Genomic DNA, 16853 nt, shown 5'->3' with positions numbered 1-16853 from the left:
CAAATGTTCTCGCTGTCAGCACCTGCTAGTGACCTTCACGTGGAGACAGAGCTGACGGCAGTCATCTGTTCATCTTTGTGCCCACTCCTCAATTCAACAGAAATCATGAGACATGCTTCCTCACAAAGGCCTTCGTTCCACTGACTGCACACATGACCATTTAATCATTATTAGCTGTAATCATGTAGGCCAACACTAACAGGCGGTAATTCTTCATTTCATTAATGGGTTGGAGTGATACGTTTATGAACAGATATAGGGATCAAAGATATTAATAACTTGTCTTTAGGTAAATGAGTTTGATATTTGTGCATTGATTGAATTTGCACTATATTATTATTATTCAATAGTCTTATACTAGGGTAACCTGTGCTTTTTAAGACTAATGACTTCTGAGTTTAAAGGTGCCTAATAAGCCAACTGTAGATCTACGAGTTACCTTTAAAGAGTCTGTATCAGTAGAGTTTAACTAGAATCCTATACAAACTGTCTATGTTAACATACAATACAATTAGACATGCATTATTTTAATTGCGTCTGGTGTTAATGTGCATCCATTTGTGGACTTTTGCTAAACATCTTTTTTCACCTTAACATGTGCGCTGCACCTAGGTTTTCTACAAACAGGAACACACCTCATTGAAGTGGTTGTCCAGTTAAAGCAGATCCTTTTCACAGGTATATATACACAGGTTGATAGTGTTACAATGAAGCTAGTAATAGTGTTGAGTCACCTCCCTAGTGTACACTATCAAATAAAGGTAAACATACTCTCAAACTAAGTAAATAAACAATAGTTTGGGAACATTAAAGCTTAACACTGCTTTTGTATCAGGCCCAGCAGTAATCCATGCTGCCAGCAGATGACAGTGTTGATCTAAAGCAGATTATTTGCATCAGTTTAATAACAACACTAAACAAACAATGGAAATGATATCTTTAAATAAAGCAGCTTAAATAAGACCAATAATATGTTGAATTAAAACTGGGGTAGTCAGCATGGGAGCGAAAGACTTAACCGACATGCATATCACTTTGTAATGATGTGATAAATCATACACTATAATAATATAATTTCCTCTTTGACATGAGCTGTGGGTGACCACCAAATAATACTGTGGTAGTTATATTCAGATGTTTCTTTGTGGCCAGCAAATTGAGTAAAAATATCTAAATAAAATTATTACAGAGCCGGATGCACTTTACGTGAAAACATAGGCCCACCACCACACCCTACAGCTCTCCACTTATTTAAAAAAGGCTTGTGTCTGGATCTGGTCCGTGTGGAATAGACAATCTCAGTCCATGATTTATAAATCATTTTCACTCAGACAGGACCACTCAACCAGTATCTTAAAGAGCGTCTGCTGTCTGATAGCATCCACTGTGTCAATATTATTGAGGTTTCAAAATCATGCTTCTGTGTTCATTTAGTGAATTATCCTGAAATTCTTTTATAATATCTCTCTTGGAGTACACTATAAAACAACATTACTTTATAATTAGACAGTTTAATTAGATTAATCTGTATTATAAGCCTTAGTAAGTGTTTAAATCGTTATAAACTGCCTAATATAGGAACGTATTAAGGGAAACTGCTTGATATACATAATTTTTATATCGATGACTGTGTATGTTATAAACCTTAAGATAATAACCTTAGTATTTTGCAGAACAGCTCCATATTTGATATGTGCACATAAACACATTTGCAGTCTCAATCCCTGCCTCCCTGCTTGTTTAATTAGTGGTTGTGCTGTCTGGAAGGAAGCTCAGACAAAACTCAGAGAATGTGTTGGAGAAGTGCTGCAGAAGCTGCTGCTTCATCTTTTGATACCATCAGACAGTAGAATAGCATATACAGAAATGTATAAAGCATCATGAGGACTCGCCTACTACTGCGTTGACCGTTTTTAAATGAATCCAGACTTTACAGAGTAGACCTGCAGAATTAAACATCTTTGGTTTTGGTCACGCCCCCCTCTCTTTCACTTTAACAATGGATTTTCTCATGCACCCAAACTATTTGTCACCACAGTGACGTGGTTTCGGAAGTACCTGCACTACTTTACCTTAAGGGCATCAGAACAAAGCCTTGCTTTCATATGCAGGGCCATGTCGTGCCTCTGTGACAGCAGAAAGGGATATGGTTGGCATTAGGGTGTAACGCAGCAATAATTGAAGAGCCAACAGTGTCTGCTTTGGTAATAACTGTTTCTGTCTGCTTCCGGACAGCGCCAATGTATCCACCACAAACAAGGAAATCCCCAAACTACAGAACAAAACAGACAGAGGAGTGTAAAACCTGTAGTGTCTCCAGAGAGGCGGGTGTGTACCTTTCATGTACACAAAATGTAATAAGCTATTAAATCAAATAAGTGCCCTTTTCAAATGTGGAATTATTCCATTTTGGACCAATTATACTCAACAAACTGAATCTGAGTACAATAGTATGCTAAACAGTTACTACAGACGGGTGGTTTGAAGATTTGGTTTGCCCAGTTTCATCACCACAAGATATATTTTATTCATAGACCAGCAATAATACACAAAAATATAAAGCATCACATCCACTTTTTATAGGCAGAGAAATATAAAGGGTATATTTGTATACAAGACATCTAAAAAGACAAATTTAGAGCACATACATAAATCACAACTAATAACAACGATAACAGTGAACACTTAAAACAAGGCGGGAAGTCTCACTATGACTTGAGTTTATATAAATGAAACATTTGCTTGCAAAATATAACCAACTTATTACATTGACTATGGGGTGGGTTTATCAAAATAAAAATCATACAGATTTAAGAAATATATATTTGTATGGAGCAGATAGTCATAAATTATCCCACCATTCACATTTAAATCTATTTTCCTCTCAATATCGTAAATAACATTCCAATTGCAATTTCCATCAAAATTATTCTTTCTCTTTTTCAAAAATGTTCAACCCTCCATTGGGTTAAAAAGAGCCATTTAGGGTAACAAATGCTGCGTTCAAGGACCCTAGAAGCTCTATGGCGAGGTGTCTCAGATTGGTAGATGCTACTTTCTCTGAAACCATCCCACCTTACAGTTTTAGGGTTAAAAAGTCATGATCATTTAAAAAGACATCAAAAATCTTTTGGCTTCTTCAGTAAAATCGTATGGCTTGGCTGTTCTCTGGAGTCCCTATAAATGTTAAAGACTAGCACCACTGGGCTAACATTAACATCAATAGCTGGGTTAATGTAAATAAGTACTGTAAAACCATTCAAAATATTGTCCGGGTTCACCCACTGTGTCTTTGTTCAGTGTTATAGAACCAGAAGGAAATCGATCCACTTCCACCACAGTGGGCGGCTGAAAGGAAACGGGGTCAAAGCTAAGACTCTGCTTTTCTATCAGCAAAAAGCTTTTCTCAACATTTTCTTTTTAAGGTTTTCATTTGCCCATTTCAAAACCATCAACATTATAAAGGTTAACGGTGGCAATATATCACATGTATGTACTGCATGTACATATACCTAAAACAAAACAAAAAATAGGGACATCAGACTTTGAGAAGCTACTGTTATTTACATGCCTCTGCCCATCTAAACATGTCCCTTTGTAAAGAGCTGTGCTTTGTCCTGAAACTGCCTCGTCCTCACATGTAGAAAAATACAAGGTTAACATCCCCAGACTTGGAGCAGTTTTTTTTTTTTTTGTGTATGCAAAAACACGTTATCATTTTACCCTCCTACAAAAATAATTGGTAGCAAAATAGACTTTAACGTCTGAAGAGTCATGAATCTGTCCTTTTCACTGCTTTCTGTACATAATTCAGCTGTTTGTAATTTTCACGGTCCTGAGTGTGCAAAAATTCAATATCACTGATGGCAAAAATAAGACCAATGTTATGGACTGCTGAGAGAGAAAATTAAAAAAGCAAAGGCATCTTCCTGCTCCCTTTACACAGCCCTCTGCACAGCACACACAAGTGTTCCACCTACACTTTGTGTACAATGTATAATTTAACTAAAAGTTTACAGAACAGCAAAGTATGTGAGATGTTTTCAAGTTCTGTGTAAATCATATACTACCTAGTACACAAATACACAAGCTGCAAATTATTTTGCAAATTGGCAAATCTTCCTGAAAAGAATACAGGATATATTTCATATAATCTTCTGACAAATCCACGACAGCTGTAAGGCAAGCTACAACTGTAATGAAATGTAGTTTGCCGACATCACTTTACTAGCGTATTAACATTTAATAAAGTGCACCATCCTCCTAATCACATTTGAACAGTGCCACTGTCTTTTTTAAGTACTCATATATGGGTTTGGGCTTTGTTCTGGAAACTCTTATCTGTTGAGACACTGTGTTATTTGTATAACAGGCTGCATATGACAGTATGAAAACGTAAACAAATGCGGTTACTCGGTTTGCATTATATTCCTTCACACAGTGTTTACAAATGGCGGTTGAACATTGCCATTATATTATTAATTTTCAATCTATCTCACTGGGTCACATTTGTAAATGTCTTCATAACCTATCAAATGCCCAAATACAGAAACAAAGTCAAGTGAAATGCATAACACATGATCTTATACATGCTTTACAAAATAAATGCTTAAAAAAAAATATTTTTTATATCCACTTTTCACTATAACATCTGTACAAAATAAAATGTAAAAATTAGGAAAAATGAAATTTAAACAAAAGAGTAAAGAAATAAGAATCTCTTCCAATGAGAAATAAACTCCTCCCTTTGCTACAGCCTTTCTGGCACTTATTCATTGCCATTACAATAAATCTGGACATAATGTGGAGATCACACTAACCTGGTACTGCTTTAATGCACTTGTCCCCTTTCGCCACAAACAACATGAATATAAAAAGTGCTACTGACAGCGGGTGGGGAGGAAGGACTGAGTTACAGACTGAGGATTGGCTGAATCGGGTAAGGGTGGGGGGGGGGGCTCATCGTCTTTCCGTAGTTGTGTAGCGTCTCTTGCCTGAATGCAGTCTGTGTGTTTTTAGTCTCTGACAGGAAGTGGGAGGATGAAGGGTTTCCCTAGGAGACGCTAGAGCAGCGGATGCTGGGGGAACCCATTTGTGTGAGCACCTTGTCGAGCCACTGCAGGGGGCCGTTCAGGTGCAGCTCGATCCAGCAGGGGGTGCTGGTCACCGTCTGTCGCCTGGGAGACACAGGAGAGCACAGAAATGTGTTGACTACAGGGAAAAGCTGTTGAGAGCAAATGTTTGGAGGTAAACGTAAAGTAGGAGGTTTTGTTCATAAAAAGTTTTCACCTTTGTACTATATGAACCTCTGAAAGACTTAAGGATGTACAAAGTGATGATGAGGTTTCTCCATTGACACATTTGTTCTTCATTATAGTAAAAGATAAACCTTAGAAGAGGCAAAATAAACAAAACCTTTCCAGACATTCAACCTCTTCACCTCCATATCCTTTGGTGATTCCCTGATTCCCCACATACGAAAACCCTCTCTGCTTTTATCACAGACGAGAGGAGAGGCAAAAGTGTCCATAGTAATATAATGTATGAGTCTAAGTGGGGCTAAGTGACAGCTCTTAAGCCTGAAGTGCCTGGGGAAAGACCAGCATCAGCTGCACAACACATTGCAGACACTGTAGGAAAAAAAGCAATTTGTATGAGCTATAAAAAAAGAGGGATTATATTTCCAAAAGAGTTCTGGTTACAGTGTTTCTCAGCCAGGGAAATAATTCTTGCCATATTTTCTGACAAATCATGTAAAACTGAATGTTTTATCTGGTTTAGTGATAAACCAAACCCCATGTTTTGAGGCGAATCAAATAACCAACACCATGATCTTTCAGTCAATGCCAAGAACAACAGCAGGCAAAATGTATCCTGTATGTTGTTATACATCTAATTTAGGTGTTGGCGAGCCAGATGAACGCAGACACTTGCCAGCTGCGTGATTTCCCTCTGGTTTATGTGCTTTGTTTGATGAGTGCTGGCAACACAGCTTCTGTCTGAATTCATTTGGTGCAACAATTATAGTTTTTTTATTTCATTTTTTCTGGTTATGTTTTTTAAGTAGATTAAAAATGATTAAACAGGTAAAAGGAACAAAAGAGTTTAAAGAAAAAACAACGGCGAGCCAGCAGTGAAGCAGACGGAGAGTGAGTTGTGGGCGGAGGCCTGGCTGCTCCAGTAACCTGAATCCTGTTTTTAAGTGTCTCCACATGTCAGCATTTAGTCTGGACAGGACTGGTAGGCAGTCGCTCTCAGCGCAAAGGTTTCCCCTGGAGGAAATCTCCTGTGCCGAGCCGACTTTCAGCCAATCAGCAGCTCCTCGTGTATTCAGTCTCCTCTTTTCTTACTATCAGTGAGTCACACTGTATGTAAAACAGGGAGGGTAAGAGCGAGGGAAAGTCTGACATTTCTTTTTGACGCAGCACATGTGTGTTTGCTTAAAAATAGTCTGGGGCCCGTTTCCATTGATGAGGGCTCGGTGACGTCACGCACCGGATTCACCCGAGTGTGAGCAGATGCCTGAGAGCGGGGGCGGCCGGACTGTGGGATGTGATTCACATACTGTTTGTTTCTATTGTCTGTGTTTACACAAGGGCTTGCTAAGGACTTTGCATAATGGTGCTTCTGACAAGTTGGTTGAGGGTTTTATCATCCGGTTAAGCAGTTCAGCTCTGGTTTACCATTAAGAAAATGAGAAAGTGGTTTTCATTGAACCACAGCTGATGTGTGTCAGCAGCTCACCTGTACTCGGCTCCCCAGCCCTTAACGAAGCTCATGCGGATGGTGCACATCCTGGTGAGTTGGTACACAGCCTCGAAGCCCTGGTTGACCGACTGGGCCAGCAGGGCCGCAAACTCCTGGTTGTTGAAAATCTTCAGGTTACATCCTGTAGAGAAGGAAAGAAAACACACAAACAAGAGTGAAGCCACACCGACTGGTCACAATCACTTGGCTCTCACTTTATTCATTAGCGTACATAATACTGGGGACAGAGGGTTGGCTAAAACTCATCGTATACAGTATAGCATTTTGCAGCAACAGGGGGAGCTAAACAAATTGATTAACTGTCTAACGGGATGTCACACTGCATTGTGGGTAATGGATGGGTAATGCTCTGAATATTAATATGCTTCCACAAAAGTTATATTAAAAACTTTTTTTGACCGCAATGATGTATTTACCCTACACATTTAAATAATAACAACGTAATTTGCAGTTATATAGTATATAGTAGATAGAATAGAATAATGATATATAATAATTAAATAGTAATAGGCAGTTATAGACATACAAACAAAGATGTCTCAAAAAGGTGCCCCATTGGTTACATTTAGCTGTCTCAGTTAGGGAAAACACAACTGTTTCAGCTTCACACTGACCTGGGGGGATTTTGCAGACGGTGGCAGGGTGCCAGCCGTAGCGCTGGTTACAGTTGGGGCTCTGGACAAAGATGGCGCTGTCACTGAGACACTCAGCAAACACTTCTCCTCCGATGTAATACAGCCGCACCCCGCGGCCTTGAAGAAATTAAAATGAAGTTATGAGAAATTACAAATGCAGAGGGATGTATTGTTCGTTATTGGTATTAAACTAATCATCAATCAGCGGATTTAAAATCCACAGTACCAATATGTCTGCGCGTTAGCTCCAGAGCTGCGTTGCGGTTGACGTTGGACAACAGGCCCAGGCAGAACCGCTCTGAGTTGGAGGGGTCCGTGAAGCCGTCCACTGTCAGCGAGGGCTGGGAGGCGTGGAAGGTCTCTCCTACTCGCTGGTTCAGCTCGTAGTAGGAAATGGAGCACCAGAAGGCCGGCTCGCAGTATGTGACTGGCTGAAGGTCTGACACAGAGAGGGAGAAAGATACAGTTCGCTTTCATCATCAGACCGAACTCAGAACAACAAATGTAGATATCAGGGAGGCTGTGAATATACTTGAATGTGCATATCAATAATGCAATGCTTATAATAAATATATACAGAAAATAAATGCCTTACAGTAGACAGGATTCAAGGTTTAGAGGATAAGAAGTGCAAATCAGAGAAATAATTGCAGAAAACAGAATAGAGGGGATTAAAATGAAGAGCAACTGAAGCAAGGAAGAGCTAAATGTGGGGAGAAAAGGGGTTGAGGTGGATGTTGAATGGGGAGAAAAACCTAACCAAAGAAAACATTCGGGCCGAGCTTGCTTCACAAAATGTCAATTCCATACGCTGCTTTCCAGAAGCTTTTACCAGACCTAATGTGGAAACTTAACCCTCACTGGTGGGACGTGGAGCCAAAATGGTCAAATGACAGGCCTATCCAAGATCATTTTCAGTAACTTCCACTGGTTCTGGTCATTTGCTATTTTCCCCTCAACATGGCCACTCTCTAACAACCTCAACATTTCGTCCTTGGCTTTGAAGTCCAGATCAGAGCTGGAGTCTGCTGCCAAATTAAACTGGTGTGATTTTGTTATTCAACCAGAGGCTTTCCAGACAGGCCCCCCTGGAGTTTTCCCGTACTGATATAATAAACAACGGATATTGTCATTGAAGTCAGTGAGGGCTGAATGGTGTCTTGGCCTGTTCAACAGCGAAGACAAAGGCTTCTTTCATCACCTGGTTTCCTCTTACAAGAAAACCGACTCAGATCAAACAGAGTATTCCCACTGGGGAAATACACTATTTAAAAATGTGTCTGTAAGTGAAGGCATGCAGACAGAGAGGAACACAAACACACAGACACACACAGACACACATAAACACAATTTACCTAAGTTGCTGTGTGTGGGTGATACAGGGTTAGGTGACAGGTTTGGGGAGCTGGTGTCCATGCTGTGGGTCATCTGGTGATCGCTGGTCTCTCCATCCTCACTGAGGTAACCTGGAGGTGGCGTTTCTGAAACACGCAAAAACAAACAGACAATCGCAACAACTTGAGTTCAAGGTCCTTCGAATATATCATTTGCAAATGTCTGCTGTATACGTATAGTAGTTGGCTGATTGAAACACTACAGAAGAAGACAAAAACACTGTCAATCTACAAATGATTACACAACATTCAATCATCATCAAATAAAATACAATTTAATGATGTGTTTACTGATTGTGAGGTGGGAGTATGTTAAATAACAATTGTTGAACCATTTAGATCGGATGCTAACGTGTTATCACTGTGTCAGACTGAAAGGGGTGAAGGCACTTAGAACCACAACCAATTAAATAAGTCAATTATTTTTTACAGTGACAATGCAGGGAAAGAGGCTTTTCAGAGCTCAACCGAGAAACAAAAGATTGGATTTACTAAAAGCATGGACCACAAACATCTGAACTACTTCTGGTCCGCAGGATAAAATCTTCTCTTAGGAAGAACTTTTGATAGGTAGAGTGATGATGTGTTGCAGTGAACAAGCCATGTTTATGTTAACCGTTTGACCCTGGGACAGAGTCCTGCATCGGGCCGGGTACCCAAAAAGTGATTCGCGGGTGGTACTTTTTCAAATGCTTTTTTCCGGGTTCGGTTCTGGGTAAAACAAAGATGATGCCGGTCGGGTCGCAGGTGTTGCATAATAAATATATTAAAATTATAATAATTTAGTTTAATGTTTAAATACTCAGACCTCTCCCCCGCGGGACAGCGCATAATCATAACCTCTGCAGCACATCAATCTGCTGCTGAGCGCGCCACATTCGAAATGGCTGAGGTGAAGCTCTCTAGCGGAGAATACAGCATTTTCAATAACACTTCCTCAAGAGCAAAATCCAACGTTTGGGAGGCTTTTGGTGTCGTCCTAGATGGAGAAAATAACCAACATCCCACGCTTTTTGAGACAAATATGCAACTGCGTGTGATAATAATTGCACGTTTTCACTGCTCATATATATGTGGGTTCGGGTCGGGTTGCGGATCCTGTGCCGATGGGTCGGGTCGGGTCGGGTTGCGGAACTAATTAGCAATATGTGCGTAGCGGGGCGGGTTCGGTATTGCACGTCGCGGGTGCGGGGCGGGAGCAGGTCTTGAAAATCAGACCCGTGCAGGACTCTGCCCTGGGATACATTGGATAATCACACTTTTTGTAAATAATTTGTATCCAAGTTATGATGTGAAGGAGTTTTTGGGTGGGATCCATGTTAGGCAGCATTAGTACCTGGTATGTAGTTGCACTGGGGCTCAATGCCTGCAGGGAAGTTGGTGTTTTCTGGGATCGAATGGCTGTAATCATCCAGAGGTGGGAACTCACTGGGGATCTCGGTGTGTCTGGGCACCAACACAGGGGGGAGGACTGTAGGATGGACACGTAGACAAACACAACAAGTAGTTATTAGAAAATAGCAATAGTGATTGGTTTCCTGTCTGGGTAACATAAATAAACAGTGTAGTATTTGATTAGCTCTCTATATACAACCAAGTCACTTAAAGTGTGTTTTGGAAACATTCATAACTTCAGAGAAAAGGGCCCTCACAGCAAAATGAAATAAATCTAGACAAACTGTCAAACGCCAACCTTAAAAATACTTGGAAAACTCTATGAGGAAATGATAAGGAGAGATAAAGGGCGCTCCAGCTCGTACCAGGCGTCTCCACTCTCTGGTAGTGGTACGGGTTGACACACACTTCGTCCTTCTTGGTGTGGAAGGCGTACTCGCACAGCTCCACCGCCCGCAGCTCGTGGTGGGACTGCAGGTCGGGCCAGCGCCACAGGCGGCAGTAGATGACGTGAGGCAAACCTTTCCTGTGGGAAACCTGCAGGCGGCCATCCAGAGACCTGCAGGCGGGAGGAGAGGAGGAAGAAGAGACGTTAGTCAATAACCTTTCAAATGAAATACTGAATACCTGTGTCATGATATATTTATCGCAGCGCCAGATTTTGCCAATACACAGCCATATAATCAACTCACTTGTACTCTGATCTTTCTTTCACACTTAAGAGACAATTCTGTCCTCCAAATCATCTTTAGCACCATGTGTTTACTAGTGTTTTCCTTCGGGCTCTGACACTGACCTCCTGCTGAGGAGAATCCCAGCTGTGTGGGCGCCGGTTATGAGGCGATATCTTAGAATAAACATCCGCCTTTGAGATTTCATGTGTGTATAACAGGAGTTTCATTGTGTTGTTTAACATCTGCACTCATCTTGTATAGAGGATGATGGTTAAGGCTTCCAGATAGTATTGAGTTATTGTTTGATGCTACAGATTGTCATAATGGGCATGTAGCCTTTAATCTCTGAGCACATTGACCAAAAAACACACTTGTCATCTTATGCAAGAGGCCATGACCATTATGTCCTTTCTATCAATCTGTCTCACCCACTCACTCTCACACAGACACAGAGTAGGGGTCAAAGACGTAAGCTAAAGCCCTTTAGAAGGACACATGTCAGTCCACAAATTAAAAAAAAAACCAACTGAACCCGATCTGGGTCAGCCATTGTACTTCCTGCAAGCAGAGAATAGTATTTTAATTTTTCATGGCAAAGGCTTTTATTCAAGTCCTCTGTACTTTCAAATGGACTGTGGAGAGTGTGTGTTTGGGGGAGAAGCCTTGAATTTGTAAAGGGTGTCCGAGTACGTTTAGTGCACACAAGCATACAAGAGCATATTGTAAAGTTGAAGAGGAAAGCTATCACAAGAGGATACAAAACAGCCTGAAAGTGAGAGGCCGAGTGCACTCTTAAATACTTGTATGATAAGATTTCCCATACAGTGAATACAGTTGCCATCATTTGTAAACATTTTTAAAGCCATTTCTTTATTTAGCAGTCCAGTAGCCACCATAACAGAAGTGAAAGTTGACAACAGCTATTATTTGTAATCAAATACACATAAAACAGAAAATGTTTTTCCTTCACCTGACTCGGTGTCCAACGCTTTTTACATTCAGTTTTGTAAAGAATGTCTTAATTTTTAAAGCTTTTGCAACACCATGCAGGTTATCCCAGCTTACACATCAAAAAGGGAAGTGAGCAACAGTAATATAATAATATTCATAATGATACAAATCTGTGACATCAGGGCTAGGAGCATAGAAAACCAGGCAGATTTCAGAAACTGCAATAAATATTACTGCTAATAATGTCAACTTTTTAAAGTTGAATTGTACCTAGTAACATATAGTTTGATGTCTTACAGTAAACGTTACTGAGGTTCTACTTGACGTGACTGGTGTTCCTCTTTTCTAATGCCGTTTTCCTGTGTTTAGCATGTATTGTGATTTATTGGTTCCATTTCCCTTTACTACAATTCATCGTTTTTTGGTTTCAGTTCGTGAATGATGTGATCTTTTTAAGTCACCTCAAATGTCAACTAAATATGTTGTCACTCCTTTATTAAAACAAATTGGTCCTTGATTTGCAACCTTGTATTGAAATGATTGGACCAAATTAATGAAACACAAAGACAGTTGAATCCCAGCTACAATGAAAAAAGAAACACGGTACATGATGCACGAGGCAAACACAGTGAACACACAGACAAACGTTCACAACAATCGCAGAAGAAACGCAGATATTAACTTAACAGCACGAACTTAGCAATTACGTACAACAGAACAGGAAACCATTCGTAGCATTGCTTCATACCATTACTCATAGTAAGAAACTTCAATGATATCTTTTGATTAAATGGTATACAATCTATAGTGTTCACAAACCATGACGGTTTACTCTCTCATATAGTAGTTTTATTTTATTAAATTGTTGAACTTCACTTTACTGAAGAAATGTTTGATTGCAAGGTGAATAAAAATGTAATAAGGAAAAAAAACAAACAGTAAAAACCACTCCTGCACCACGATCAAGCCTCAGCATGACGTGTGGAGGAGGAGAAGCAGCACTGTCTAAACAGGCAACCTCAGATCCCACATAACAATTAGAAATGATTTGGAGCTCAGAGTGCTTCAGTTATGCAGTAGGGGGGAGGCAGAGGGGGGGGCTGCGACCCCAAATCCCCAGCTGGGTGTTTATGGGTGGGATCTGAAGACTTCCAAGAATCCAGGATGGAAGTTTTTAAACCTCTGAATCAATAATGTATAATTTGTGGTTGAAGGCCGCCATCAGCATGTTTTGCCAAATAATTGTGTGTACATATTTTACGCAGCAGTCTACTGTGTGGTACCGTAAAACAAATGAATAATTTCACTATCAATCAATCTGCTGATTATTATTTACAAGAGCACCCACCAGTTTCCTAGAGTCTAATCATTGAATTACTAAAAATACTTGTTTAATAGTTATTAATCTGCCAGCATATATTCATGTATTTATCTAATTGCTATTATTTATAACCAAATAAATATTTGTTTTAAACATATTTAAAAATAAAATCCTAGAATAAAAAGTATCCATACCACCGTCAACTTTTCAGACTTGCATTGATTTTTAATTCCATCTGCAAGGAGATGACAAGGCTATTTAAAATGTGAAAGTGACATCTTTAGGTCATCTCGATACCCCTCTGATTGAGAACAATAGCCAAAGCTTCCACGCTTCTCTGCCAAGAGACAGTCAGAGGGAAATTGATGTCCAAAAAGGGAAAGGGACAAATTGGTATAGATTTTTGGCCTCAGGGGAAATTGTGTCAACATCATTGTGTTTCATGACCCGAAGCGTCATGGCTGAACCTGACCGTTACACTAAACCAGCTCCATTTCTGTGAATGGTGTGGGATGCAATCTGTCTGTGCACACACACACCCACACACACACATTCACACAAACACACAAAGGTATGAGCAACAGTAACATCAAATAACTTTAGTGGTTTCCCATTATGTTAGTAATCTTCTGTCTGAAGGGGAAGTACACAAACTTCACATATTGTTTCTGTATGTGTGTGTATGTATGTATGTATGGTTGAGAGAAGTGTTTCATATCCTTAAATGGATTATACGATGCAAAGAATTGTCATGTACAAATAAAAGTACCTTTAAAGAATACATTTGTATATAAATGTGAACATTGTGGATTTGTGAACAGAGTGCAAACAACAGTGAAAGAGAGGGAAGGGAAGATAAATTGTCATCTAGTAAAGTTATATTGTTGAGTGCTGAAGTAAGAAAGGAGGGTCCAGCTGTGTGTGTGTGTGTGTGTGTGTGTGTGTGTGTGTGTGTGTGTGTGTGTGTGTGTGTGTGTGTGTGTGACTGACTCATAAAACAGACCTAGACAGAGCAGATTGAGCTTCACTGATCTCAGGAAGGAGGGGGCAAAACAAACACTCAGAGGCATGCCCAGTTACGCTCAGACACAAACATATACAATGTGTGTGTCCAGGCTGACCATGGTGCGAGCAGTTCGCACACACACTTACAGACACACTCTCCCTTAGGACCTTTTGACATAGACTTCTTAAAAACCTCTTCCAAGCTTAAAACTCAAATGTGATCCACGCTCACTCAACAGATGCCAGCTAACAGTAAGGGAGCTGAACGCCTTTCAAAATCAACTTTATTTTTTAGACTTTACAAATATTTCTTCCGGAAAGGGGACATTTGCAGTACAGCACAGTGAACAATCAATATAATACATAGAAACAACTAAACAACCTAGACATAAACAAAAGCCCATGATCATGATTTCTCAATAAAATCAGACTTAGATTTTGTTCACAACCTGTAGTTTATGAATCAACATCCTCATGACCTGATCCTGTGTTGCAACTGTTACCGCTCGGTAAGTTGTTTAATGCCAAGGAAATCAAATAACTCTCCATCTTGGTTGGTTCTGATTTTTTGTTGTCTTCCAACAAAAAGTGTTAAAAAAAAAATTAAAATAAATGGTTTGGGATACTTTGTCTGCAGGTGCATCCGGTGCTCTAGTCACAATCTGTCCTGTGAGAGCACAGGGGGGGGGAGGGCAGGGGGGAGGATGGATAAAGAAAGGAGGGTGCTGTTGGACAATAGGACAGGCAGGCTGTCTCAGCAGCTCAGGGCAGCTCAGAGTGTCTGTGACCGGGCCCCTAAACCCCCCCACTCCCTCAACCTCCTCCGTCTGTCCCACTATCCTGACCGCCCTGCCTCCGTCCCAGTACCGAGTGAAGAAGGGGGGGGGTGTAGTGCTGAACTGGCCTTTGTGCCTTTCATAAAGTATGTGGCCAGTCTGTGGAACCACGACCAAGAGGAGCTGCAGACAAATGACATTTCCCCGTCAGCCGCTGTCTTCCAGTAACAACATGTGAAGACACAAATCATTCACTAACTCTGGAGAAGTGGCTGCAATAAAGTTTAAGTTATCAAAGCTAATTTAATTGTCCTTAAAACTGCTATATCTTCTACTGCAGCTATCCCCCAGCTTGAATTCATTTCAAACCCACTTCAGACCTGTTCTTGTGGGACTGTCCAATCCATTACTTGTTGTGCAAGCTTCAAAGAATCTGCAACCAGAGGACTAATCACATGACATCAACATTAAACTAAAAATTGATACAGTAGCAGTTTTCCCTCTCTTTCTCTCCCAGTTAAGTTTGTTCGAGGGAGGATTTGTCCCTGAAATGCTTTTTTTGAATCTTTTGGGCAGATTGTGCTTAACAGGTGTGTTATATGTATATCTTGTTATTTAAATATATTTGTTTTTTTGTATCTTCGGGATTGTGGGAAACAGTATTTCGATCTCTCTGTCTTTACACACAAACTGAAAGACTGACAATGAAGTTGACTTTGACTAGCACCCAGCGCAAGTGTTAAAATATTATCATTTCATTAAGAAACTGTGGAAGCACTTTTGGGGCTAGTCCAATGACAACGATGAGTCTGAGCTCATGTTACAGTCTGAAGTCACAGAGTGCGCAAATGCCATTAACATGTAATATTAAACTGAATAGCTAGATAAAACGTTCCCCTTTCTTGTCCTTGATGGTGAAGGACAGTTGGCAGTTAGTATTGGTTAAGGTATTTTTTTCATTTCATGGATATTTCCTCAAAGTGAACTTCCAAATTGATTTCAAATAATTTCTTATCAAGACTTTTTTGGTTTACACAAATATGTCATCATTATGGGGCAGCAGGGATCTACTGATCAAAGAAAAGAAATGCTCAAAAGGGCAAAAATCCTGGCACGTGAGTCCATTCCTGTACTCACACAGAGGAACGTATTTCACACACCCACCTCCCACTCTTTCTGGAAAAGCCATCAGCCTTCTCTTACAAAAGCAGGAGCGGGTGTGAAAAAATGAGAACCAGGAATAGAGTATGAGAGAAAAGCAAGTCTGAACGTAACCCACAGGTGATATCATAGTGCCGGAGTGATCGGGGACCACTGAGGGATTTGAAATAAGAAACCAGCAGACAGACGACTGGCAAGGCTAGATGGCAAATACAGTTCTCGAAAAGCGGGGGGACGATAAAGGACTGGGAACCATTAGTTTTACTGCTAATGGTCAATGAGCTGAGCAGCCCCTCTCCCTTGCATCAAAATGACGAATGGTTGAAAATATTCCAGATTCAAGTCATTAATAAACTTCTCTGCACAGTGTACAGTCCACTTCAGTTTTTTCCCATTGGACCAATGGTTAAAAAGTCCAACTTTGAATGTTTAAGCATTAAAGAGCAACTTCCAGGTTAAAGACACCTGTGAATAAATGTGTAGGAAAATGATGAATACACTAGTTTTTCAAAAAAATATACAGAAATATACACTACAGTGACATCTGGCGTCGTTTTTGTAAGAAATGTTCACTTCCGCATAAAAAGGCCTCGGCACGTGACCTCCCGCGTGTGACGTAACACGGGGGACACAAGGGGGAGAGCGGCCGGTGTAACGTATTAATAAACATGGATCCCAATGCTAGTTTCGACACAGAAGACACAGAAGAAGTTGAACATGAATATTCGAATGCATATGACGGACCACAACCTTATAATTATGAGCCTGCTAGG

The 16853-nt window shown here is 40.4% G+C and overlaps 1 protein-coding gene across 1 annotated transcript in view; it reads right to left on the bottom strand.

Moving 5' to 3' along the window:
• Positions 1 to 2557: 2557 nt before the first annotated feature.
• LOC104949845 (mothers against decapentaplegic homolog 3) overlaps positions 2558 to 16853 on the bottom strand; it is a 24454-nt gene continuing 10158 nt past the window's right edge. The window contains exons 2-8 of the mRNA XM_010776274.1: positions 10558 to 10751; positions 10134 to 10268; positions 8759 to 8884; positions 7630 to 7842; positions 7383 to 7520; positions 6745 to 6889; positions 2558 to 5177 (exon numbers count right to left, since the gene is read on the bottom strand). Coding sequence (XP_010774576.1) covers positions 5054 to 5177; positions 6745 to 6889; positions 7383 to 7520; positions 7630 to 7842; positions 8759 to 8884; positions 10134 to 10268; positions 10558 to 10751 — 1075 coding nt within the window. The 3' untranslated portion in view covers positions 2558 to 5053. The remainder of the gene's footprint in view (positions 5178 to 6744; positions 6890 to 7382; positions 7521 to 7629; positions 7843 to 8758; positions 8885 to 10133; positions 10269 to 10557; positions 10752 to 16853) is intronic.

This window comes from Notothenia coriiceps, unplaced genomic scaffold, assembly GCF_000735185.1.
Source record: "Notothenia coriiceps isolate Sejong01 unplaced genomic scaffold, NC01 NC01_scaffold00016825, whole genome shotgun sequence".
Classification (NCBI taxonomy): Eukaryota; Metazoa; Chordata; class Actinopteri; order Perciformes; family Nototheniidae; genus Notothenia; species Notothenia coriiceps.
The sequence above is the reverse complement of the archived record's forward strand: the minus strand, read 5'-3'. Positions and strand labels throughout refer to the sequence as shown.